Below are 25,251 nucleotides of genomic sequence, written 5' to 3'. Positions count from 1 at the left end.
AAAAAAAAAAAAAAGAAAGAATTGCTTCCATTTGGCTTCAGACTAACTCTCTAAGACTGGGACTATCTCCCATAGTTCCTGTACACCAGGATTTGGTGAATCCTGAATGAGGTGGAGGATCAGGAAAGACTAAAGGATGAAAGATGAAACAAGGGTCTAGAATGAAATAAGGGTGAAGGATGGAAGTAAAATCGGGTATGTCTGTTACAGGAAATATTTAGTAATAAACCGTAGTAATTCTGCTTTTGTGAAACAGTATTAAAATGCATTGCTTTATTTCAGCGAATATCACCATCTCCAGATGGTTTTCAGAATGTTAAATAAAACTAGTTTCAGCAACATCCCTCAGGCATACTTCTATTAACATTTCTCATCAAAAGAAATGTTGATTTATTTCTTTGTTTGCGGTCTCTATCATCTTTGGAAAAGTCATCTAGTAATTTATCTGCTCTATTTGTTTGTTTTTGTGCTGGCATCAAGGGTGAGAATCTGCTACTCCTCTTCTGTAGCCCACTTATGCAGGCCTTCTCTCAGTTCTTTATATATTCTTGCTTCACAGGATTACCTTCCTCGAGTATTGTTTTGATCTGATCGTTTTTCTTCCCAAAAGCCCAGAGTCACTTCCACTTGCTTCTTGGGTCAAAGTAAAATTACCAATTTAAGCTTGAGTTCTTTAATGGTACTTGACTTATTGAGTTCCCATAACTAATTTCCTGATCTACCACTCAACCACAATTTGTACTTTATACTTGGGCCAAGGAAATTTATTTTTGCCTTCCCCTTGACACCCTTCATTATCTTTCACTGAATTACCACGTGTGCTGTTCTCTTCATTTGATCCATTGTAACTCACTTAGGTCTCTTTTAATTTTCAGGTTTAGCTAAAAACTTGGTAGAGCCATCCTGAAGTAGTTATAATCCTTAGTCACTATGTTAACTGAAAGAACATGAATGAGTCATTTAATTTCTCTGAGACTCAGTTTCTTCATTTGTAGAAAGGGAATATTACCTATCTCGTAGGATTTTGTAAGGATTAGGTAAGATAGTAAATACATAACAATATATCTATGTCATCTTACAACAATAAAGCACCTGGTTCTACTGATCCAGTCACATAGTAGGTGCTACTAAATACTTCATTTTCGTTCCTTTTCTTTTTCTTAATGTTCTTGGACACCTAGTTCTTATCTATATTTCTGGTGATGAATATAATATAGCCTAGTATTGGCTAGTCCTCTCTCCTATTAAGTTGTAAATTATTAGGGATTAGGACTCTTGTTTCCTTTCTCTATAGTTTCAAAACTTCATCACATAGCAGGCCTTTTGAACATACTGTTACCTCTCCTACTGAGATACTAAACCTTAAGTCTTAGTCCTTATAAGTAGTTATTAGTATCCCTTAAGATGTTTCATTTTGGTTATACCTGTTTGGATTTTTTTAGTCTAGTAGGGTTCATGAGCATAATTCTACTTTTGAAATAACTAAACTAATATTTCAGTAATTATACTATATACCTACAGTATATTTATACTATATTACCTACAGTAATTTCCAACAGGTAATTTTCTTATCTGTGAACTTTCTTCTATCATCAGGATCTAATTCTATCTGTAATATTTGTAAATATGTATGGCTTTTACATAATTGCCTAGGTCAATACCATTATCCACCCTCTTGTGCTTAGTGAATATCATGCATCTAATATACTACTTCTTTGATTCTAAAACAAATTTTGTCACATTTTAACACTTCTGTAAATAAAATGTTTTATAGTTGATGATACTTTAAAATACCTTTTCTTTCATAGTAGCTCATATAATACGAATGTTTTTTTATAATCAGTGGTGTTTTAGGATTGATGAAGTATGGTGTTGCTCAGTAAAGACTTGATAGCATGAATTGAAGTCATACTTGGTGCTCCTGTGCCCCTTAGCTGCTGAAGTGTGTGGTACCTGTAACTTAAGAAACCAGGGCATTCTCAATTTGGCTATCCTTCTTTACAAAGGATGCAGATTTTCAAAATTTTGACCATCTCTAAGATACACCATTCTTTCAACTTTTTCTTGCCTTTCTCCATTTGTCATGCTAACTATCAGTAAGGCCATCTTCACCTTTGTCAGTGGTTTCATAACAACATGGTTATAGACAGAAATTTTATGAGCATTTTGTTTGTAAGTTAGTATCAGCCAGGTTATGGAGTTTGCTCAGTCCTGGATGTGATGAAGGCTCACTAATGAGTTGATGCCTCCTAAAAGAACAGTTTCCCTGTCGCTTCTAGGACCTAGTTCCAGTTTCAGTTGTATCTCAAGAAGCTAGTGATCTCTGTAGAATCATTTGGCATCTTTAAAATTAAATGGATATGAGATAGCCTAGTGAAAAGAGCTTATACTTTCAAGTCACACAGGCCTTTGAACTTTGGATTTGAATCTTGGCTCTACCATTTATAAGTTCAATGTGAGACCTTTATTAAGTTCTCTAACTCTACTGGACTTCTACTACTGTTGTTACTGTTAACCACCATTACCACGTGTACTGTTATAAACTGTTGTCAACAGGCCTCTGAAATCTAACCTAGTACTGCCACCCAACTAAAATGGTGCAACTTACAAGAACCCTAGTCTCTTAGAGAAGAATGAAGATTATAATGATGATGTTTCTATTTACCTTTTTTAAAAAAATTATAGATCCTCTTAAGGACCATAACTAGCTTTGAATTGAATTCCTATAGGGGAATATAAATATTCAGATGAACGCTCATTTTTTTCTTTATTGAAAAAGTTTAAAAATTCACTCTTAACCTTTTTTTTTTTTCTTTAGAAGGTAATTAAAAGGCCGTGAGGCTGGCCTTGGTACAAAGTGCACAGATGCAGTTCTGCAGAAAGTGTGTCTTTGGCATATGAGATTCTTCCTGTGAATGTTCTGTTTATTGCTACCATAAATATTCTGTTGTCAAAACATGACTTGCTGTTTATTAGCAGCACTGACAGGAAGATTCCTATTAATGGCAGCATTCTTATTACCCATAGACCCTGTCACTTTCAACTTCGCAATTGTAAGAGAATTGTATTTGGTAATTACTTAAGATATTTCTTAGCTTATTGATCCCCACCCCTGTTTAACCGAGTGAAGTTTGAGTGGCAATTCTTCTACTCAGTGATTTACACTGGAAAAAATCATCAAATCTGCATCTTTGTAAGCAGGGAAAGACTTGCTACCTATCAGCCCTGATCTTGTTTCAACCTTCCAGAAACACATAGTGCATCGAGCACCCGCTGAGAGCGATGTACTGAGGAAAATGCATACGTGCGGCCACTGCCCTTAGAAAGTTTACAGTATAATATACAGATAAGCAAACTATACAGTTGCTTAATATGCAACTGGAATGGGTTGCCTTAGAGTCAGAGGGGCTTGAGTGTAAATCATCCTAATTGCCTGTCTTTTGGTAAGTTTTATTTCATTGTTTGAGTTTGTTTCCTCATTTGAAAAATAGAAACTATCTCATGGGATTGTGAGAATTAACCTTGCAAGTAGTAAGCGTTCTGTAAAGGTTCATTCACTGCTTCTTTGTATTTTCTCTCTAATTTACATTTAGCAAAGACATTTGCATCATCTGATCCTTACAACAGCCCTCACAACCCAAGATAGCTTGGGTATATCCTCATTTGTTGAAGAGGAAAACTAAGGCTAAGAGTCGCTGAGTATAGTACTCAGACTGTCATCCTGCTGATTGAATGGTGTAGTCAAGCTGAAAGCCCAGGTTTCCTAACTTTTGTTCCAGTGCATTTTCTACTCTTTTACACCCACACCTGAGTGCCTAAAATTTTAAATTAGGCTTATCAGCCCCGCTGTACAGAGTTAATATACATCTGCATTTGGGAATGATGTGAAGGAAAAGAGCCAGTGTTTTCATTGGGACATAAATGGAACCATGTAAGATTATTACGGCTTGAAGAAAGGTGTGAGTAAGTATGTAGGGAATGCCCAAGAGGTGCCCTAGCTAGAGTAGGAGACACATGACTAGAAAACACTTAGGGTAAACCCTAAGTAAGAGGAGAGGGTGTCTGTGTCCTGAATAGATGTTCTTAGAGCCCACTTCAGCCCTTCTTTGATGATGACATTAAACAGAAATTATTTAGGCTTTGTGATCATGTTTGTGACTTTTCAACTCTCTTCTCATTCTGAGTTGAACTGTTCAGGTGATAATGTGGTACAGTAGAAAGAACACAGCCTTTGTAATCAAACCTCAGGTCAAATGTCAGCACTCTCAGTCCACAGATGGATAATCTTGGGCAAGTAACTTAATTTCTCTGAGCTTATGTTTTCTTATCCACAGATTAGACATAATAAGTAATATTTAACAATGTAATTATGAAGATTTGGTGGGTTAACAAATATAAAATGCCTTACACCTAGTAGGCACTTGAGAAATATTAGGTCCTTTAAACCTGGCCTTCAATACTTGAGGACATACAATCTGCTACATCCTCCTAATTGTATTCTGATTTTCTTCATCTAAAGCAGAACTTCCTTAGATTTCTACTAACTGAGCTCATGTTTCTTAGAATTGAATAATTTTCTCTTTCTTGATAGCCTATTATGGGTCTTTCATAATTATTTTTTACGAAATAATATTAAGTGAAAAGAAGTTCCATGTTACACCCAAAATGTAAAAAGGGTCAGTTTTAATTTTCCACTCTCAAGGCTTTAATAGTAAAAAACTTTTTGTCTTAATTATAAAAGTCATTCTCCCTTTCCATAACTAGAAAATGTGTAAGATAGGAAAAGTAATTGCACTGGTTAATAATGGATTATCATTCTTAACAGAATGGAAGGCATTTCTATAGGAATAATACTCTTTAGAAAAAATATTTATTCTTCATAAATAGAAACTGATGCCATTATAGTTCAGTGTTATTTTGTGATCTATTACTTATTGATAAGACAATTGTATTTCCCCAGATTCCTTAACTTCTATTACCTATATCCTTTTAAAAAAACTTGTGAAGATAGATGCCGTGAAATTCATGTTAAAAAATCACACGGTGAGTCTTATTTCCTTTAATTAATGACTAGAGTTTTCCGGGTAGTTTAGGTAAAGCTTAGTAACTTTGGATGCTCTCTTGCTTTCATCAGAGTGAACACTTCCCCTTTCTTGGCATCAGTGACAGTTACAGTCTCAGTGACTTCAGGTGCCGAACAACCTTCTACACAGCCCTCACTCGTCTTCTGATGGTAGATCTAGGTAAGGTTAAGAATTTAAGCTTAATTAATAAGGGGTCAACAGTATACTTGTGTGAATAAAGAAGTGTCGTATTTGTGAGTACCACATTTAACTTATTGGAATTTGCCATCTTTGACAGTTTTCTACAACTTTCCGAGATTTGAGCATTCACTTGTTAGCATCAGAGCCAAAAGGCAAATTTTTGTATATAAGGTGGTATTTTTCACTTCAAATAGTACTTGTATTAACTCTTTACTTCAAAACTGATTTTCTGGGTATCCTTTGATCCATTAATTTTACTGCTACAAAATCAAAGAATAATCGTAAACACAGAAAACCTTTATAAACAAGGATTTTCTTTGTAATGGCATTTAATCTAGAAAAAAAATGGCAATGATGTAAATGTCTAACAACAGGGAATTATAAAATTATGGCATATCTACTTACTTGATGGAATAGTCTGTAGTCATTAAAAATTATGGCTTGAAGACAAAGTAATACATGAAGTTTTATGATATAATGTTAAGCAAAAACGTAAGGTATTGAACTGTGCAAATGATTATGAGCATGCCCATTGGGAGGGAAAAAACAGTGCGTCAAAAAAAAAGCTTAAATGAAATTCTTCAAAAATGTTAAATGTTGTCTTTGAGTAGTGCACTATAGGTGACTTTTCCTCATTTCTGGTTATTTGAAATTTTCCTTACTGTATTACTTTTCTAATGGGAAAAATTAACTTGTTTTTGTTTCATTGAAAAGCTGAAGTTAGCCAGAAGTGTCCACAGGTAGATAGCGAGCTACCTTAAGATGGGCACTTAGGCCTGTCTGTGTTGAGCACGTTATTCTGAATTCCCATTTTCCCCCATGTTTGGATACTGCAGGTTAAATTAATCGGTTTATAGACATATGAGAGAATTCAATGATGATATGATATCATCCTTAGAAAATGTAAGACTGATGATACTTTTTCTTCCTTTCTCTTGCAATGTATTAACTGATCTATCAACTTAAACATGAATTTTTTTTAAACATGATCATACATAAGGAAAAGGGATAAATAATTTCATTTTGTATGTAAAAGGCATTGACCCTTGTAATGGAAAGGTGACTAAACCCTTCTCTGCTCCATATGTATGTTATTTTCATGCATTTCAACAGAATAAATTACCAGAAAGACAAACAGCCAAAAGTTGTGAAAAATACAACAAGAATGACTAAGGAGCTTAGTGGGATTGATTTCTAAAGAAAGATTAAAAGAACCATGTATGTAAAACTTGGCCAAGTGACAAGTAGGGCTTGAGGCAAAGAAAACTGTCTATAAATATTTGAAGAGTGTAAACCAGGCATGCAAAACCCAATCATCTGCTACCTTAGGCAAATGGAGGATCTGAGTGACAGCTTCGCATGCTGCACACTGGCCTGTATTACCTCTCAGCTGCTGCCTTGGAGAGCAGAAGAGCAGCCCAGACTCTTTGTCATCGTCCTCCATAATCATTTAGAGAGCACCCTGTGCTGAGGTCTGAGGGCAAGACAAAGACCAGTCAGGCATACTGGCCCCTGCCCTCAAGGAGCTAGCCTTCTTGCTTTCCCTGTTGTCCAAGCATTGAAGGAGATAGTAACACCCTTGTCTAGACTTAATTTGTTTCCTAAGCCTTAAAAATGCTCTTTTAATGACCTGTCAAACAGAGTGAAAGAAGCAGGGAGGCCAAAGTTAAACAGAACTAGCTAAAGGAAATTTCCTAGAAGGAGGTTCATGTCACGCACATCTTCGGGACCTGGAAATGGAATGAGTCAAGATCCTTTTTGGTACGGCTGTTATGGACAAAAGAACCCCCCATAAACCTGTGGTAGCTTAAACAACAGGATAGCACTGTCAGTATTCACAGCACTACTGCGCTTATCTTTGCATTGATAATTGATAGTCATGATGATGCCCAGAAAGACCCTGCATTGCACGCTGCCTTTTTGAAGACTACATTTATTTAGTATTGCTTGATGCAAACTGTGAGGTATGAGAAACTGAAGTAAAAATATATAATTGAATAATAGGGTCGTCTTAGGTTTCACACGATTTGATTCCTTTGAAATATTTAACCCAAGGACATATAAAGTATAAATTGAAATTTTTTGGTTCAGAGGGTTTTTTTAAGGTAAACGTCTGTTACACTGAAAGCAGTTTTTAGATACCTTGGGAAAAAGGAAAGACAGGCTGTGTGGGAGTACCTGGTACATGGTAGATGCTCAATGTAATAAATCGAATCTGGGAATAGATAAAATGAAAAACAATAGCAGCTACACTCATGGAACTTGTACATAGTTTGAAAAGAAACTTTTTTATTTATTAGTGTTTTTCACTTTTAAAAATAATTAATCGTGTATGACAAGCATCAAGTGATGATTTGTGGTATATCTTATCAGAGAGCTTCCTTCCCCTGTTACAAACCAGAGTTGCTCTTCTTCCCAAAATATGTTGAGCTCCTTTAGGTTATAGACTTTGCCTTCTTCATATTTTCTAGTACCAATCTCAGTATCTCTACATTGTACGTGCTCAGTTAGTATTTGGCGAATGAATGACACACAAGTATACTGTAACCAGAATGCCATAATCATGGCTCCTGAAATCAGCTCAGCCTGCTGTGTTGTCTCTGGGAGTAGTTTGATCATTGGGCTCTCCAAGACAAAACAAACCAAGTGGCTGATTACTTTCGCAAGTGATTAGCTACACTTGGACACTCTTGTGCTCGATTAGTCACTTGTTGCTCTCTGTTCAAGTTATTACTTTACAGACAATCATTTGTTGAGTGCTGCTGAACACAGTTTTATTATTTGAAGCCTTGTCTCACAAACTAGATTGACTGGATGTTGCTGTCAGAATTCCTATATAGATGGCTCTGTACTTTTCTATTGGGTGTTCACTGTCATGGAAACAAGGAAAGAAGAGGTAGTGATGTTGTCAAAGGAAGCACAGATCCATGTATTAAGTGAGAGAAATACTCGATCATGAGAATTCTTCTCAAATTAAACAGAAAAATTTGAAGAGGAACTTTCTATATCAGTGATTTTTTTTGGGGGGGGGGTAAGAATCACATAGAAAAAACGCCTAACCAACCTGCTTGCAAAGCATTGGATGTGATTCTTAGATTGAAATATAAAGCATATTCTAATTGAATCCTACAAAAGAAATTGAATATGCTTTGTGTATAAGCCCTGCACATTGGAGTGATTAAAAAAGGTGAAGAAATTGGGTGTCACATTAATTGATATTTACTTTGAAATGCATTTTGGTTTCTATTCAATAATTTGTACTTTGTATGAATTTAATTAGGGGCTATGTGCCCCAGGTTGTATTTCAGATTAAAATGGGGGGGAGGGTGTTGACAATAAACAGTTGTACCACTTTATCAAATTGCTCCTTGGCTAACCTAGACGAAATGTTCACTTGTATAAAGAACAGAATTGAAAGCATTTCATCGTCAGAATGATGATGTTTCATGTCGGCCACGTATTTTAAGAAATTATCAAAATTAATGCAGGGCTTCCTTGGTGGCGCAGTGGTTAAGAATCCGCCTGCCAATGCAGGGAACACGGGTTCGAGCCCTGGTCCGGGAAGATCCCACACGCCGCGGAGCAGCTAAGGCTGTGCGCGACAACTACTGAGCCTGCGCTGTAGAGCCCGCGAGCCACAACTACTGAAGCCCACGTGCGTAGAGCCCATGCTCTGCAGCAAGAGAAGCCACCGCAATGAGAAGCCCGCGCACCGCAACGAAGAGTAGCCCCCGCTCACCGCAACTAGAGAAGAGCCTGCACGCAGAAACAAAGACCCAACGCAGCCAAAAATAAAAATAAATAAATAAATTTTTTAAAAAAGAGAGAGAGTGAAAGAAAAAAAATTAATGCAAAAAACTCCCTTCATGAGATAGCATACGTACAGGAGAAAATAGTAACTGACCAAGAATCACTTAAAGTTCCCAAGGTTATTTTTAAGTTAACTTTGTCAGTCTAATAAACTAAAGGAAAGATAATATTACCTAAGTCAGTAAATGGCGAACCCCCAGGGAGCTGTTCAGTGTAAAATACTTGAGTAAATAAAAACCTTCTATTTTGTTTAATTTGAATGGAGGTGAATTCAGTTGACAAATACTGCAGAGGGGAAGTGTGGGAAAGAGATACAACAAAGGATTTTGTTTTGTAGAGAACTAAATATTGTTAGTTGCAAATTAAGTTTTTAGCAACCACAGATTTAGAATTGCTCGGTGTCACAGTTTATTTTCCTTGGACATTTTATGATTGCACCTTACCTTGAACTACTCAGATGAGAAGCATGTTGATGGGATCTGAGTAGTACCTTCCTCAGATATTCAAACTCTAACAAGCAGTCATACTTTTAATGATCACGGGGATACTAATATTAAAATGGTGTTTATAGACATTAAGAGAGAGTTCTCTCTTTAGGGATGAAGGTAGCATAGTATCCATCTACCTTTGTGGCTTATAATTGGTAATTGGCACCTGAAGGTATCTAGCTTAAATTTGAAAAATTTTAAATAGCAAGTAAATGACTTGAATAAAAAGGGAAGAGTATTCTAGAAATAGCTACTAAAGATAGAAGTAAAAATGCACTGAGGAAAGAAACTTTTCCTTTTCTTTATTAATAATAACGTTTGTTTACAAAGTTATAGTTTGCAGACCACTTTGACATACATTTTCCTATTTGATCTTCAGGACAGCCCACATGAAATAGGTATTATTGCATTGTTTATCTGTTAGAAAAGTGAGGTACAGAGAGATTAAATGACTTGCCGAAGGTCAGTCATATAACTTGTAGCCCTCTGACCACATATTCTCATTCACTTTTGCTAAACTGTTACTTTGCCTTTCACATTCTCAGTCAATTAGGCAGTGTACCTTTTTCTTCTTCATTTTTATTTGAACTATTTGGACTGAATGATTGATTTGAGGTTCGGGGGCAGTGAGAAGAAGGGAGAAGGGATTACTTTCCAAACTTCTATCAAACAGATAAGATTCATGTTTATTATTTGTATATTACATTTCTGTGGTCAGTGAAAGTCAAATGTAGTTTTTGAAATTTGTTCTTATGTCTAATAATTGGCTAAAGCATATTTCTTCTCATGGAAAAAATAACACAGAGGTAGATATCCCAGGAGGATTTAGAAAGTGAGAAGCTTGCTCAGAAATAGCTGATGTTCTGATAAATAGGAAGAATACATCAATGTATCACCTGTGTCCATGACTTGGCACAGACTATCTGGAAAATAGACATTTGGTGGGAGGAGGGGAAGTGGGCAATAGGGGTTAAAAAGCAGCTGGAAATACTTAGAATCTATAATGAGATAATTAAGACTAATTAGCTGGCCCTGTAGGCAGAAAGCAGCCCATTAAGTCCAGATCCAGTGTTAATAACTCACCTGGTTTTGAGGGTAGAGAGTCCAGAGCACCCCCAGGAATGAGATGCTTCAGGGATGAAACTTTGAGGATAGGTTTGCTAGAAAAAGAGTGAGTAGTCTGCAGTAGGCAGTGTATTTTTCTTCTGGGAACTAAAATAAACATTCTGGTTCCCTAGGGAGAGGAATTAAAGGGTGCCTCAGTTTTCTCATCTGTTAAATGGAGATATCTACTTTGAAGAGCTGTCATGTGGCTTAACTAAGATAAACATGTGTGAAAGGGCCTGGAACAATTCCTTTCACAAAACAAGTACTCAGTATGTGTTAATCATGACAGATATTTTATTAAATGCACTGTTAGGGGCACTGACTGACACTGGGTCCTTAAAATGAGGCAAATCCAATACCCTTTATGCAGCTACTCTACCTTTAGAACTTGGGCTATTATTTTCCTATAGAAGCAAGAGCTGATGACACTTCCTGACTGATACTAAAACATCTTGCCCTGCCCAAAACCATAAGTTATTTCAAAGCCAGCTAAAACTCCGAGGCAGTTTAGAGGGAAACTGAAATGAAAACCAAATTTGGGCCCAAGTTAAATCTAGCTATGCACATTTATCAAGCCTTTTTCTAATAGAACTTTATTTATTTTTATTTTTGGCTGCGTTGGGTCTCTGTTGCTGAGCTTGGGCTTTCTCTACTTGCGGCGAGCGGGGGCTACTCTTTGTTGCGGTGCGCAGGCTTCTCATCGTGGTGGCTTCTCTTGTTGCAGAGCACAGGCTCCAGATGCGCAGGCTCAGCGGCCATGGCTCACGGGCCCAGCCACACCACGGCACGTGGGATCTTCCCGGACCAGGGCTCAAACCCGTGTCCCCTGCATTAGCAGGTGGATTCTTAACCACTGCACCACCAGGGAAGCCCCTCTAATAGAACTTTAGAAGTGCTATCCTAATAAAGTGCTGGGGAACAGCAGATGATATGGGCCTAGACCTGCAGAAGTCACTGGCTCTTACGAGATTACCCACTGGTACTTGGTTTTAAACGGGTTACAGTTGTCCCTCAGTATACACAGGGGCTTAGTTGCAGGACACCCCACCCCCCCATACCAAAAGTTGCATTTGCTCAAGTCCTTATGTAAAATGTCATAGTTTTGCAAATAACCTACACACATCCCTCCCGTATACTTTCAGTCATCTCTAGATTAATTATAATACCTAATACCACGTAAATGCTAGGTAAATAGTTGCCAGCCATGGCAGATTCAAGTTTTGCTTTTTGGAACTTTCTAGAATTTTTTTTCCTAAATATTTCTGGTCTCTGGTAGGTTGAATCTGAGGATGCGGAACTTATGGATATGGAGGGTCAGCTGTATTTTCTTCACTCACTGTCTGTGTATCTCCTTGTTTGCCTCTCCTCTTAATTCTCATTAAGAGCTTCATGGCATTAGACCTGATCTTTATTGGTGTATTAGTTTCCTATTACTATTTTAACAAATTGCCACAAACTTAATGGCTTAAATATTACAAATTCATTATTTTGTAATTCTGGAGGTCAGAAGTGCAAATGGGCCTCATTGGGCTAAAATCAAGGTATTGGCAGGGCAGTGTTCCTTTCTGGAGGCTCTGAGGAAGAATCTGTTCGCTTGCCTTTTGCAACTTAGAGGTTACCTGCTTTCCTTGGCTCGTGGCCCCCTCTGCCAAGATTGGTCAAATTCTTCTCATGCTGCCCTCTCTGAGTTTCCCCTTCTGCTTCTCTCTAACACTTTCACGGACCTTGAGATTACATTGGACCCACCTTGATAACCCAGAATAATCTTCTATTTTTAAGTCAGTTGATTGCAACCTTAATTCTCCTTTGTCATATAACCTAGCATACTCACAGATTCCAAGGATTAGGATGTAGACATCTTTGGGGGGCCGTTATTCAGCCTACTACATTATTCAGCCTACTACATTATTCAGCCTACTGCTACCTATCACTAATACCAAACTATTTCACACAATATATATCATACAATAATTCCTCAGTAATTGTTGGCTACCATCATTTATTACTACTTGCTTCTCCTTGGCCACTCCCCAAACCCCCCAGTAACCCAGCTGCAATTTGCATTTGAATTTGAAGAAATGAGAAATTGCACTGTTTACATTTAAGGGGGGGAGGTGGGAAGCAAACCCAGATATTTGGTGGTGGTGGTTTTGTGGGGGTGGTGACATTCTCATACCATAAAATTCATCCTGTGAAAGTGTATAATTCAGTGATATTTAGAATATTCACAGGGTGTGCAACTGTCACCATTATCTGATTCCATAATATGTTCATCACCCCAGAAAGAAAGCCTGTACCTTAAAGTAGTCGCTCATTACCCCTACCCCCAGCTCCTGGCAGCCACTAATCTACTATCTGTCTCTATGGATTTGCCCATTCTAGACATTTAGTGTGAGTGGAATCATACAATATGTGACCTTTGTATCTGGCTTCTTTCATGTACCATAATGTTTTTGAGGCTTATCCATATTTTAGCATACATCAGTACTTCATTCCGTTTTTTGGCTGACTAATATTCCATTGTACGGATATACCACATTTTGTTTATCCATTTATCAGTTGATGAACAGTTGGGTTGTTTCCACCTTTTGGCTATTATGATAATGGTGCTCTGAGCGTTCGTATGCTAAGTTTTTGTATGGACATATGCTTTCAGTTCTCTTGGGCATATACCTAGGAATAAAATTGCTGGGTCATGTGACAACTCTGTGTTTAACTTTTTGACTAACTACCAAACTGTTTTCCACAGTGGCTGCATCATATATTGGCTTCACCATTATACATTCCCACCAATCTAGATTTTAAGTTATACAAAATAACAAATGAAGTGGCCTACAAATAAAATATCTGAGAGCCAACATACTAAAATAGTTACTATTTGTATTTTAATGTGACTTCTCTGAAGGAAAAAAAATTGAAATTCATAAAATGAGTAACTTTTCTGTTGAATCAGATCCTCAGAAATCCAGTAGAGGGGATTTAGCTTTGGGTTTTCCCTAAAAGCTGATGTCAGTTACAGATTGGCACTTGCCCTTGCCACTTGCCATCTACCTCTACAAGGATCAAATCATGAGCTGCTGCAGCTGCTGACTTTCAGCAGCCCCCGAAAGGAGTTCAGGGTGGAGAGCAGAGATGAGGCGCTCTGGGAAAAACTGGCAGAACAGGTCTTCAGATAGTTAGATATTTTCAGGAGCCGACTTTATGAGCCCAATTCTTGTATCTCCTCATATCTAGAAAAGCACTAAGATCCTTCACGGTGACGTCTGCTCCTTGTGACTAGCAGTAACCTTCACAAGACTAGCAGAAACCTTCTGCAAAATATATGCGCTTGATTGCGTGTACTCCCCCTTCACCAAAGTCACATGTATACTGACCTTCTCCCCAACCTCTTTAGGGCAGTTTCTCAGAGCTATCTGAAATGCTGTCTCCCAGGCTACAGTCCTCATTTTGCCCCAAATAAAACATAACTCGCAATTCTCACGTTGTGCATTTTTTTAAGTCGACACTGAGGAATATTATTTTTATCTATGCATGACTGAGAACTTAGGATTTTACGTTAGTATTTACTTTCTGATGCCAATGAAAATAGTAGCCTATAAATTGGCACTTCACCCTCAAATTATACTGGTGTCTGGGCCCTCGTCTTGTTAGAAAAAAAAACTGGCAGCGTCCATTATTATTCATAAAAAGATCACATGTAGATTTGGCATACTAAACATAATATATGACTGCATACTTGAATGTAAAGTCGTAAGAGCACACGTTTTCTCTTTTCGTAAGTGATACCTCCATGGGTAATACAAATGAGGAAAAAATCCTTAATAGATGTTGTATAAAGTTGCATGAGGTAAAAAAAAATGACCAGTTTTCTAGCCTAGATGATACAACGTATCACATTGCAATAATAGGAACAGTGCTAACTGAAACATAAACATTTCTATAGGAATAATGCACCAGTGTCTCTCGTTTGCCTACCTTAAACTCAAGTGATTGCTGAGGAATTCCTTTCTCCTCACCAGAACCAAGCTAATTGTTCTTCACCCTCTTCTGACTTCATGCAACTGCAAAGTCGAGATTTTGTGACCCTGACTTCCGTCCCTACCTCTGACACCTTCCACCCCATCAGAGACATGGGGGGAGGAACATGAAGTTGGGGGGTAAAGCAGAACTAATTGGAGACCCTGGTTCACTGACATTTACCAGGCAGAGGATGTTGGACAAACTACTTAACTCCTTCAACCTCTCTGTTCACATGTAAAATGAAGGAAATCATCATACTAGTTTACAGGATTGTTGTGACTGGTAATGACTTACAACAGTGCTTTGAAGGTAGTAAGAGCTACATAGGTGTTTGTTAAGTAAATTAAGTACCACATTCATTGACCACACATAACAAGTACTCAAGAAATAACTACTGTTATTCAGTCACTACACAAATATTACTTGACCACCAGACCCTCCTCTAGGCACTGGGGATACAGTCGTGATCAAGACAGACCAAGTTCCTTCTCCAAGGAGCTTACATTCCAGTAGGAAAGACAATGAATAAATATGTAAATTAATAGCCAGTCATAGTAAGTCCCATAAGAACAGTGAAGTGTTTATGGGGTGGGAAAGTAGGTGAGGGGGGAGGGCACACACTGTGGTACTGTTTTAGAGTGGTCACTGAAGTCCTTTCTGAGGAAGTGACATTTAAGTAGAATTGCCGCTCACCTTGCTTTCTTTAGTATTTGCTCCTTGACTTCTCCCTTCACATTTCACATTTTGGTGGCTTTCTCTTGTGCTCCTGATGTCCCTATTTGCCTCAAAATTTGATTGAGGAAAGAGATGGAATCAGGAAGTTTTTTTGATCTGTAGCTCAGTATACTAAGGAAGGGTTTAAATGTTCAAGTTCTGAGTTTGTCTTTGTTCTGAGTAAACATCCTTACCTTGCTCCCAGAGGAAGGGTATTGGGCTGGCAACCTCGTGGTCACATTTTATTTGACCACCATAATCACCTCTGTTAAGTTCATGTTAAACTCAAAACAACAAAAATGCTCCTGGCTATCATTTATTAAGTGCCAGACACTGAGCAAGGGGGCTTACAAGTGTTTTGTCATTTAATCCTCACAGCTAACTTTATGAAGTAAATATTATGTCTCTTAATTACAGATGAGTGAAGAGACTTTATCCAAAAGCAGACAGCTAATAGTAGCAGAACCAGGATTCAAGCACAGAACTTTCAAAGCATCCACTCTCTCTAGCACCCTTATCTGCCTGCAGTGATCATTATCACTGTTCTCATTAATTCCATACTAGAAGAGTAAGATTACATGGTTTAAAATATAATGTATTATATATTTAAGGATTTGATGTTTGCTTCAGTTAGTAATTTTTCTATATTAGGTATTAAGAAAATAAGGTAATTTTAAAATTTACCTTTAATTGAACAACTACTTTTCATTCAAATACAGTATTTCCCTAATATGTACCAGGCACTGTTCTAGGTGCATCATCTATTTTTCCTGTATATACATTTAATATACACAATAATCCTCAAAAGATAGGTATTTATCCTTACTTTATAGATGAGAAAACTGAGGCACAAAGTGATCAGCTGAGTATCCAAAGTTAAACAGTACATGATGGAGCCAGACACTGGGTCTGTTTATTGCAGGGGCTTAACCTACATCATTCTCCTTCACAGAGAAATGAAAAGATGCAGTCTCGGTTCTCCAGAAGCAAAGCCAAAGATACTATCAGTGTAGGCTGATAGATCTAATAATTTACATATACGTATACATGTTACAAATTTTATCTCATTTAATCTCCACAGTAACCTTCATCAAATGGTGGTAGTGGTAGAATGATATAGGTGGTATTATTAAGTGTTAGTATTAGCTATCTGCTAAAATATGTGCCATTCACAGCAGACTGATACATGCTGTCTAAAGGATCAGACAAAGGTGAAGAATCAGACAAAATGCTGTGAGAACCCAAAGGGGGAAGGGGAATACTTGCAGTAGGATCTTAGTACTTGAAGGGGAGCTTAGCTCAGACATTAAGAAAGCTATCATTTGACCTGGGCTTTGAAAAATAAAACTGGCTCCTATAAAGGTCTCTAATGTTATCCCCAGTTGACAGAGGGTGTATCTAAGAGGAGTAACTTGGTCGCATAGCTAGTGGACAGGGCAGGGCTTATAACTTGGAGTCAGACGTACTACCATTGCACCACGAGGTCACTATAATTTGGTTTACCTTCCCCTTCACCTAGCACCCTGATCCTTGTGTCGAACAGCGTACTAGGAAAGACTCATTGGCCTTTTGACATCTCTTTCTGAAGAAAGCTGAGTCCCTGAATCTGTTGGACTCCAGAAACAAAGTATGTAAGGTTAAAGGGAAAAGAGAAGTCACAAAAGATCAGGGTCAGCCAGATCAGCCACTCCTTAAGAGTCAAAAGATCCTGAATCTGCCATTGATTTTCTGTGTATGTGGCCTTGGACCTCGCTCTCCTTATCTGTAGAATAATATATAGGCCAGTGTTTCTCAAACATTTGCATGCATCTGAGTTACCTGGAAGGCTTCTTAAAACAAAAATTGCTGGATCTGGGATGAAACCTGGGTTTTTATATCTAACATGTTCCCAGGTAATGCTGATGCTGCTAGGTCAAGGACCAAACTTTGAGAACCACTGATCTCTTCTCTGAGATCTTATTTCCTCTCTAATTCTCTACTTAAAAACTGCTAGCATAGAAATCAGGAGGTCTGGACAGTGTAGTTACACCTCCAACTAAGTATGCTACCTTGAGCAGTCGCTTAACGTTTCTCTGCCTGTTTCTTCATCAGTAAAGTGGGACTCACAATTCCCTGTGGCATAGGATGAATGAGAAAACTTTCTCATTTGAAGGAAACCCCTTTTGAAAAGGATAAATTACCAATTGTATAACATATCCATTTGTTAAATGAAGATTCTACCTTCAAAGTGAAAAAACAATAGAAAATGTCTCTTTTCCCTTTTTTATATAAAGAAAAAGAAGCTTATTGCAAAAGGAAGTGTACTCAATGGAGAATGTACTTAAAATCCAAATGACCCATGAGGGACCCCATCCCGTTTGGAGATAAAAGTTTCCCTGACATCTATTTAACAAATTAATAAAAAAGAACATAAATAAAAGAGAATAATAACTTAGGGCTATCTGGGCACCTGAGTCTGTGAGCCCTTTAGGGCCTTGGCACCTAAATAGAAAGGGAAAAAAGAATCCAGTTCTCTGAGGCTTTGAAAGTGCCTTTCCTTGAGGCATTAGGGAAGCTCTGGGGGCCCTAAGAGCTGAAGGGCTGAGAAGCCTGGGGCATGAGTCTATTTCATCCAATAAAGAGCCAGGAAAAAAAATGGCTGGTAAGTAATTTTGCTATTTCATTTGGTGCAAAAGAGAAGGCAAAACACCAGAATATTCAATGAGCCAAAGCACAAAATGTGGTATGGATGTGAATGCAGGCTGACCCCTTCTCAAGAACATTTCTAAGCCTGAATGAAGCACTCACTGTGGAGGCTAATGGACAATAGCATGCATCTTAAAGCGCAATGACCCTTTTGTTTTTCTGATAGGCGAAGATGAGGACGAATTTGAGAATTTCATGCTGCCTCTTACAGTCTCTTTTGAAACAGTGTTACAGATATTCAATAACAACTTTAAACAAGAAGATGTAAAGGTGGGTTTGTTTCCGAACATGAGGAAAGATGATTTTGTTCATTCTAGGATGTATAGATTCAGAAAAAGGTCTGCATATTTGTGTGTGCTTTGTGCTTCATCAACCTTAATTTCCCAATTGCATGTGTCTTTGAGTTGTACTTTTCATACAAGTACTTTTCTAGTTTCTTATACAAATGGACTTTGAGGTTATCGAATGATTTCAGAGAGCTTATGATTAGATGATGCATTTGTCTCTCGTGGCAATATCTTTTAAAAGAACATTTCTCGTGGGTACACCACTTTAAACGTCCCTATTCCCTCATCTACCCCACACTATATGTTTCAACATATTTATATGGAGGAATGCACAAATATACACATGCTAAAATGCTACATCTCTAAATATTTTTAAACAAGAATTTGTATAAATCAAGACTTTATTAAATGGCTAGGCATATATGTATAAATAGGAGCTGGTCTTGAAGTATTGCATTCTTAAACTGAACAAAGTGATTAGGGTAACTGATAGCTAAATAAGGTTTTTATGTGCCTGTGGGAGCCATATTAGGATTGATTTGACAAGTCAGTTCAGCTGTGGCAACAGTCATAATATCTAAGACAACATTATGTTTTATTAGTAAAATCCTTAAGTGTAGCAAGCTGTTTGTGACAAAACAGCCCCATATTTTAATATGGGGGATGGGGAGCACAAGATCTGCTAAATAGGAGTAACATCTTCTGAAATTCTGATGCATCAGGGCTGTATTAAATAGACTGACACTGGTTATTATTCTTAAAAGACTAATAAATATATACCGAAAATGTAGGCACCTTTGTTGGTGATACTTGAGTCATGTTTTATTGTTATTTGAAATGTGTTGAAAATATTGACAGTCATTTTGCATGGCTCCTCTTCTCTCTACCAAAAAAAAAAAAAAAAAAAAAAATTAGCAGTAAGAAGCCAAATAGAAGAATGATGGCCTTTGGTGATTATTTAGTGTAATTCTTGTACTAAAAAATAATTAACCAAATACTGTACCTTTTATTTTGACATAGAGTTTTTGAAATGCATGTTTATCAACATACAATAGTGATAGAATTTTTAAAACCAAAAAAGGATCTTAGAGATTCTCTTTGTGTTTATAGTGTTGCTGAAATTCTTCACCAGAGTTTCTACTCAGGTTAGCTATATTTTTTAGATGTCTCCCAAATATTTTTAATGACCAGAAAAATCTTTGCAACTTTAAGGTGGTTATTGCTGCCCTTTATATCAGAAAGAAGCCATGAGGTTGAAAAACACTATCTTTATAAAAATTACATTTGTCTCATTTGAAGATTTCATTATACTCCAAGCCCGTTTTGATGTAATCCCGTCTAGTTTGATAGAAACCATCTTCCTAGAGTCATTTTTAATGGAGTTCCTGTGATATATCCCTAAACCAGCAAGTTCTTAACGACCCTGGAAAGTGACTGCTTGATTACACTTTAACGGTATTTGCAAATAAAATCACAAGTAATTAAGGGGAAATCTCCAGGCTTTTGAGCAAGTTTGATGCATGATAACTGCCTGATTCAGCTTCATCTAGAGTAATGCTGTGTAGGCAACAGCTACTGAGATCAATAGCAACGTAATGATAGTGGCAGAATTAAGTGAGTAACCTGAGAACTGTGCCTCAGAATGCATGCAGCTGCCACGAACCAAGGCCACACAGTGCACTCCGTGCTTCCGTCCTAAATGTTCATCAAAAGACGCCCTGCAGGAAAATGGAGTTAGATGCTCTTTATTGCTGATCGTGTCTCTTGCCACATTTATCAGGGAAATTGGATTAGCAGTTGGCAGCTGCAGGTAGACAAGATTCTGCAGTGATTAAATATGCAGCTTGGCTGCATTTGTTGTGACAGACCTTTAGTAAATTCTACTGTAAGCACCATCTGTCTAATTTGTATAAAGAAAACTTGGTGCTTTAAGCTACCGATAAAGAACTAAATCTGTTGCTTTATCATAAACAAAACTTTTGCAGTAAATGCTTTTAAATGTAATTTATTAGGTTAAGCCTATTTTTCTATCATGATGAATAAATAATACATGCAGAAGTGCTTTCAGGTACTTCATTTTGCAAATACTAGAGATAAAAAACAGTTCTGTTTTGTTCTTCAATAAAGTATTCAGTATTCCAATCCACAGGAGGTGATGCCGTTAAAAGATCTCTATGAAAATGCTGCAGGACTGCCAAATTCATTTAATTTGCAACCCTTACCAGGATTTTCTAACTGCCTATTTATTGATAGATATTTTTCAAATGCGGATTTCAGGATAAACATAAGCATTAAGGACCTACACTGCCAAATTGAAATATGGTTGTGAGAGAAGGAAATGCTGTAAAACTCTTAAATTTATAGCTTTGTTTTCTTACTTAGTCCTGATAAAATTGAAGAGAACATTGAATTTTTGTCTTGGGTTTCTCTTTTCAAAGGAAAGGGAAAAAGAAAGAAATTGCTCTGACAAACCCTGGCTCTAAAGCGTTAGTTCACAGTACGTGTTTCCCCCCTGTGATTGTACCCATAGTAAAATATAGTCCAGTACTCTGACTCCCCATGCATCATTTTTGTTTTGGCCATGACGTCATCAGTTTTAAGGGAAATGAATGAAAACTTCTAGGAGGAAAAGGAGCAGTTAAATAGGAACCTGCTATCTTTAGTCCCTTCGTAAAAACTCCACAATGTTAAATTATTTAAAATCCTAGATTTTCAGCATGCGCACATTAAAAGTTTTCGCACTAAGTGCCAAATGTTGCAAACAGCACTTTAACAGAATGATTTTGCTTTGATCCCTGTAGCAGTTCCTGAATAATTTATCACAGGTTATTGCCTTAATTCTGGAGAGGGATAGAGCAATAAAGGCAGATGAAAACACTCCAGTTGAAACACCTTGGGGCCTGCTCATTCCTCTGACACGGCTCTTTTGTTGGAACTATTTAGAGGTTATTAAGATGTGTCTTCAGAATTAAGAGTATGCTGTAAGGATGAAGACAGCCATCTTAATTCTAAAGACAAAGCACAATGACCCTTCACCTTCTTTTTCTTTGTTGTTATTATATAGTAGAATTATGAGGATAATATTATAGCTGCCCCCAGTAGTGCCACTACAGTAAAGGGTCTGTCAGACTTTCCATTAGAAACCCTGTTTTGGAGGTCAGGGTGGAAGGAGCCGCATTTCAACTGTTTCCCAGCCCATCCGTCTCACACTTGGCACACAGACGGCCGTTCACCATGCAGGAGACTGCAGCACCGAGCAGTTTCTCCTTGAACTATCCAAAAAAGGAATCCTTAGGATTAGATACGCCAGACCTGCCCACTCCCCCAGACAGCCTCACTTTATAAGGACCTCTCATTTGTCAGGTCAGTCAAGTGTTGACTAACTGTAGGAGAAAGGCAACTTTTTAAATAAACCTCTTTGTACTGTTTTAAGTGAGATGGTAAATTGTGGCTCTTCCTCCCCTAAATTTCAGATCATCCCTTGATCTCTGAGATTGTTTGACAGCCTGGTTGAGCTCCTTGTTAACAGTTTTCCTGGTCTCGTTCCAGAACTGGGTATCTTTTGACTGTCAAGAAAGTACTTCCTTAGTGTTGTTTGAGTGTCTGTATAGATTATTACAGTACTCTTGCTGCTTTGAGATAAAAGATTGTTTGAGCATGAGAGATCTGTTTCTCACATTAACACTGCATTTTCCTGTTCAGTCGAATCTTTTGAAAACATATTTAGTTATTATATTGTCATATGCTTCCTCTGCTTTGGAGTAACATTTTCTAAAATGGATATAATTTCATAGATTTGAGTCAGTTAGAGCCCTTCTGTTAACTTGGTGTCTCTTAAGAAAAAAATTTGTGATGAAATAAATATTAACCTTTTTGCGTAATAAGGATAGTCTAAAATATTTTAAGAGCCTTTTGCACTAGACACAAAGTAAAACTTATTGCTCCTGTTGACCGATTTAGAGTTGAATGGTGATGAGTACCTTATGTATATGTGAAAACTGAAGATTATTTGAAGAGTAGCCTGTAATTTGTAAGTGTACATAACAAAAATAGCATCAAAAAAGGCCACTTTAATAGAAAGACTACAAAGAGAATTAGAATAGAATTGTTCAAAGACTTCTTAGAAGACATATTCTGTTCTGGAAGCTGCAAGAAACGTGGAAAGCTGAGAAAGAGGAGAATAGGTTCCAGGTGATGAAAACAGGTTACATAAAAGGCAAAATGGTTTAAAGAAAAATAGCAGTCACAGAAGAGAACTACACAGAGAGACTGGCTGATTATAGAAAAACAAGGACTGGTGAGATTATGAAAGGAAAAAGAATAAGTTATTTAAAGAAGCAGAAACAAAAGTTCAGGGTTCACAGAGTCAGAAATTCAGATTACCATCATTCTATAAGCTGTTACACAGTATAGAAACTGAATATTCTTATAAACAGCTTCCAGTTATATTGAGTCACCTTTTAGGTATGGGGCATTGGGGAAAGGGGATCAAAAATTACAGATACTTGTGACATAAACTGTTTCCTACTTTGAAATTTTTGTAGTCATTAAGATGAGGGTCAGCATTCACTTCCAAGTCCTTAATGATAATTTAAACGCCTTCCTAAAGAGACTTTCATTTATTACCAAAGTGTGCGGAAAAGAAAATCTGATGAAATAGTTCAGAGACCATTTTCTGGCAGAATATTTCCACTGAAAACAGTATCTTCAGAAATCACAGTTGCATATCTCAATTATCCCACCCCCTTGTTCTGCAATTATGTTTATTTGTAGTCTTTGTTCTGACATTCTAGCAGAATGTCATCTGTTCATGGGTTTTCTTTTTCACTTCCCAAGCATCTTCCTAAGGACAGCTTAATTAAGGGTCCAAAGTACGAGTCAGATCTCTTCTATTTAAGAGTCAAGTTTTCATTTTGTTTTGTTTTGTTTTCTCTAAAACTAAGTATTTATGGAACACGTATGTATGTATCAGGCTCTTGTTGGCATTTTTGTATAAATTTATTACATTTATTCCTGACAGTGCCTCTGTGAGAGAGGCATTATTAGCCCCTTTCAGAGATGAGAAAACTGAGACTGATAATTTGCCTTGCCTTAAGTCTTACAGTTAAGAAGTAAAGCTGGGTTTAAATTCAAGTCTTCTGATACTGAGTGTAGAAGAACTCTTTTCCTTATATCTTTTCCTTGCTTGGGGAATGTGAATGCCATTCTGGGTATGCCACAGTACCAATAGGTCATCTGGCCAGTTTCATTTTGTCCTAAGTTACTAAAGATATTCCTTAGGGATCTTTAAATGCCAGTGTGCTTTCAGGTTAGACTCCAAATTGCATAGTAGGACTGATCTCTTGCAAGCCAATGTGGTTAAGATTTGTTGTTATTAAATAATGTCTATACCCTGTACATTTCTGTTTCGTGGAATTATCAATACTCTTTTTCTTTTCTAATTTGGCGTTATTCAGAAACAAAGTATGTTAGGAATCTAAATGTTTCTAAGCTATTGGAATTATGACTCAGCTCAATTTATAAGAAGCAGAGTCGGTCAGCAGATTTGATGGTCTGTTTGCTTAAAAAGTCTATGACTTTCTATAGAAAGAGATCTGAGCGAGACATTTTAGCTAATGAATCAAAATCAGATATGTGGTCATTATTGCCTGATTATTACTCCATCTGCTCTGTGCTAACGTGAAAATCAATTACTGTGTCTCTTTCCCACTGACAGCGTCTGTTGATCGGGCTGGCAAGAGATCTTCGAGGGATTGCCTTTGCACTGAACACAAAGACCAGCTACACCATGCTGTTTGACTGGATGTATCCTTATTACACTGTGACAATACCAGCTCTGTGCACAGAGGGATGCCAGGCCCCTGGCTTTCGTTTAATAGTATGGCACAGTAGGGAAGAGGAAACAAAGCTAAATGAACTAATGTGTAATCAGCTAAAAATTACAGCACAGTGGCAGCAGTACAGATAACTGAGCACAGCATTTGGAGACCCAGCTCAGAGAGGTCACTTCTTTGGTGCCATTAAATATCGACACCTTAAAAAATCACATCCCCAAATGATTGTTTCTGTTGGGGTTGCAGGGGTAATTGGGCTGACGTCTCTAACTCAAGATCGATGGATCCTACCATTTGTCATTTTCGGGGAGATTTGGATTCCCACTCTATCTCAAATAGCAGAGCTGAGGTCACTTTATCTCTTTGAGGCTCAGTTTATCATGCTGTAGTTCTTCATCATCATGAAAATATTAAAGGACATGAAAAGGGGGAAATAAATCGTTAGGATTTTCATTTGATATAAAATTTGAACTTACCTTTGCCAAGGCTTAGTACAGACAGCAAAATAAATAAGCAAGGAAACAAACATCCCCCCACAGAAATACCTCATCATTAATAGTAAAAAGATTTGGTGTTAGGCAGACCTGGCTTGAATTCCTAACTCTCCATTTGCTGTGTAAACTTTGGCAAGTCTTTTCACCTCTCTGAGTTTCCTCATCTATAAAAGGAGACATCCAGTGTCATGGCCTATTGTAACCATTGAAATAGGTAACGCACTTTGTATAATGTCTAGAACATAATAGGTAGTCGTAAATGGTTACTATTCATATCGTTTTAGCAATATTGTACGAATCCTCTTTGATCCTAACAGAAAGTGATAGTTTATGCAAGTCATGTAAGTGTAACATATGTTTTCATGCCTTTATACATGAAACCATCAGAGCACGTAAGAAAATTCTGTAACCTTAAAGTTATTTTTTAAGTTACATTATTTGTCAGTTGCTCTTTTCAGACCCTTCTTATCATAAATAAGAACTTCCCTCATGAATTGAATTACAAAAGAAACTTCCCTCATAAATTAAATTACAAAAGAAACTTCTTA

The 25,251-nt window shown here is 37.3% G+C and overlaps 1 protein-coding gene across 8 annotated transcripts in view; it reads left to right on the top strand.

Moving 5' to 3' along the window:
- Positions 1 to 25,251, top strand: part of RANBP17 (RAN binding protein 17) — a 314,986-nt gene that overhangs the window by 224,221 nt on the left and 65,514 nt on the right. For all 8 annotated transcript variants that reach the window (XR_007476521.1, XM_049708089.1, XM_033432062.2 and 5 more), the window contains 4 exons: positions 4,980 to 5,043; positions 5,135 to 5,243; positions 18,255 to 18,358; positions 24,092 to 24,180. Coding sequence is in view for 7 of the 8 variants with exons in the window: in XM_049708089.1 (XP_049564046.1) it covers positions 4,980 to 5,043; positions 5,135 to 5,243; positions 18,255 to 18,358; positions 24,092 to 24,180 (366 nt within the window). In the remaining variant the exon portion in view is untranslated. The remainder of the gene's footprint in view (positions 1 to 4,979; positions 5,044 to 5,134; positions 5,244 to 18,254; positions 18,359 to 24,091; positions 24,181 to 25,251) is intronic.

The sequence above is a fragment of the Orcinus orca genome, chromosome 3 (assembly GCF_937001465.1).
Source record: "Orcinus orca chromosome 3, mOrcOrc1.1, whole genome shotgun sequence".
NCBI classification, from domain to species: Eukaryota; Metazoa; Chordata; class Mammalia; order Artiodactyla; family Delphinidae; genus Orcinus; species Orcinus orca.
The sequence above is the reverse complement of the archived record's forward strand: the minus strand, read 5'-3'. Positions and strand labels throughout refer to the sequence as shown.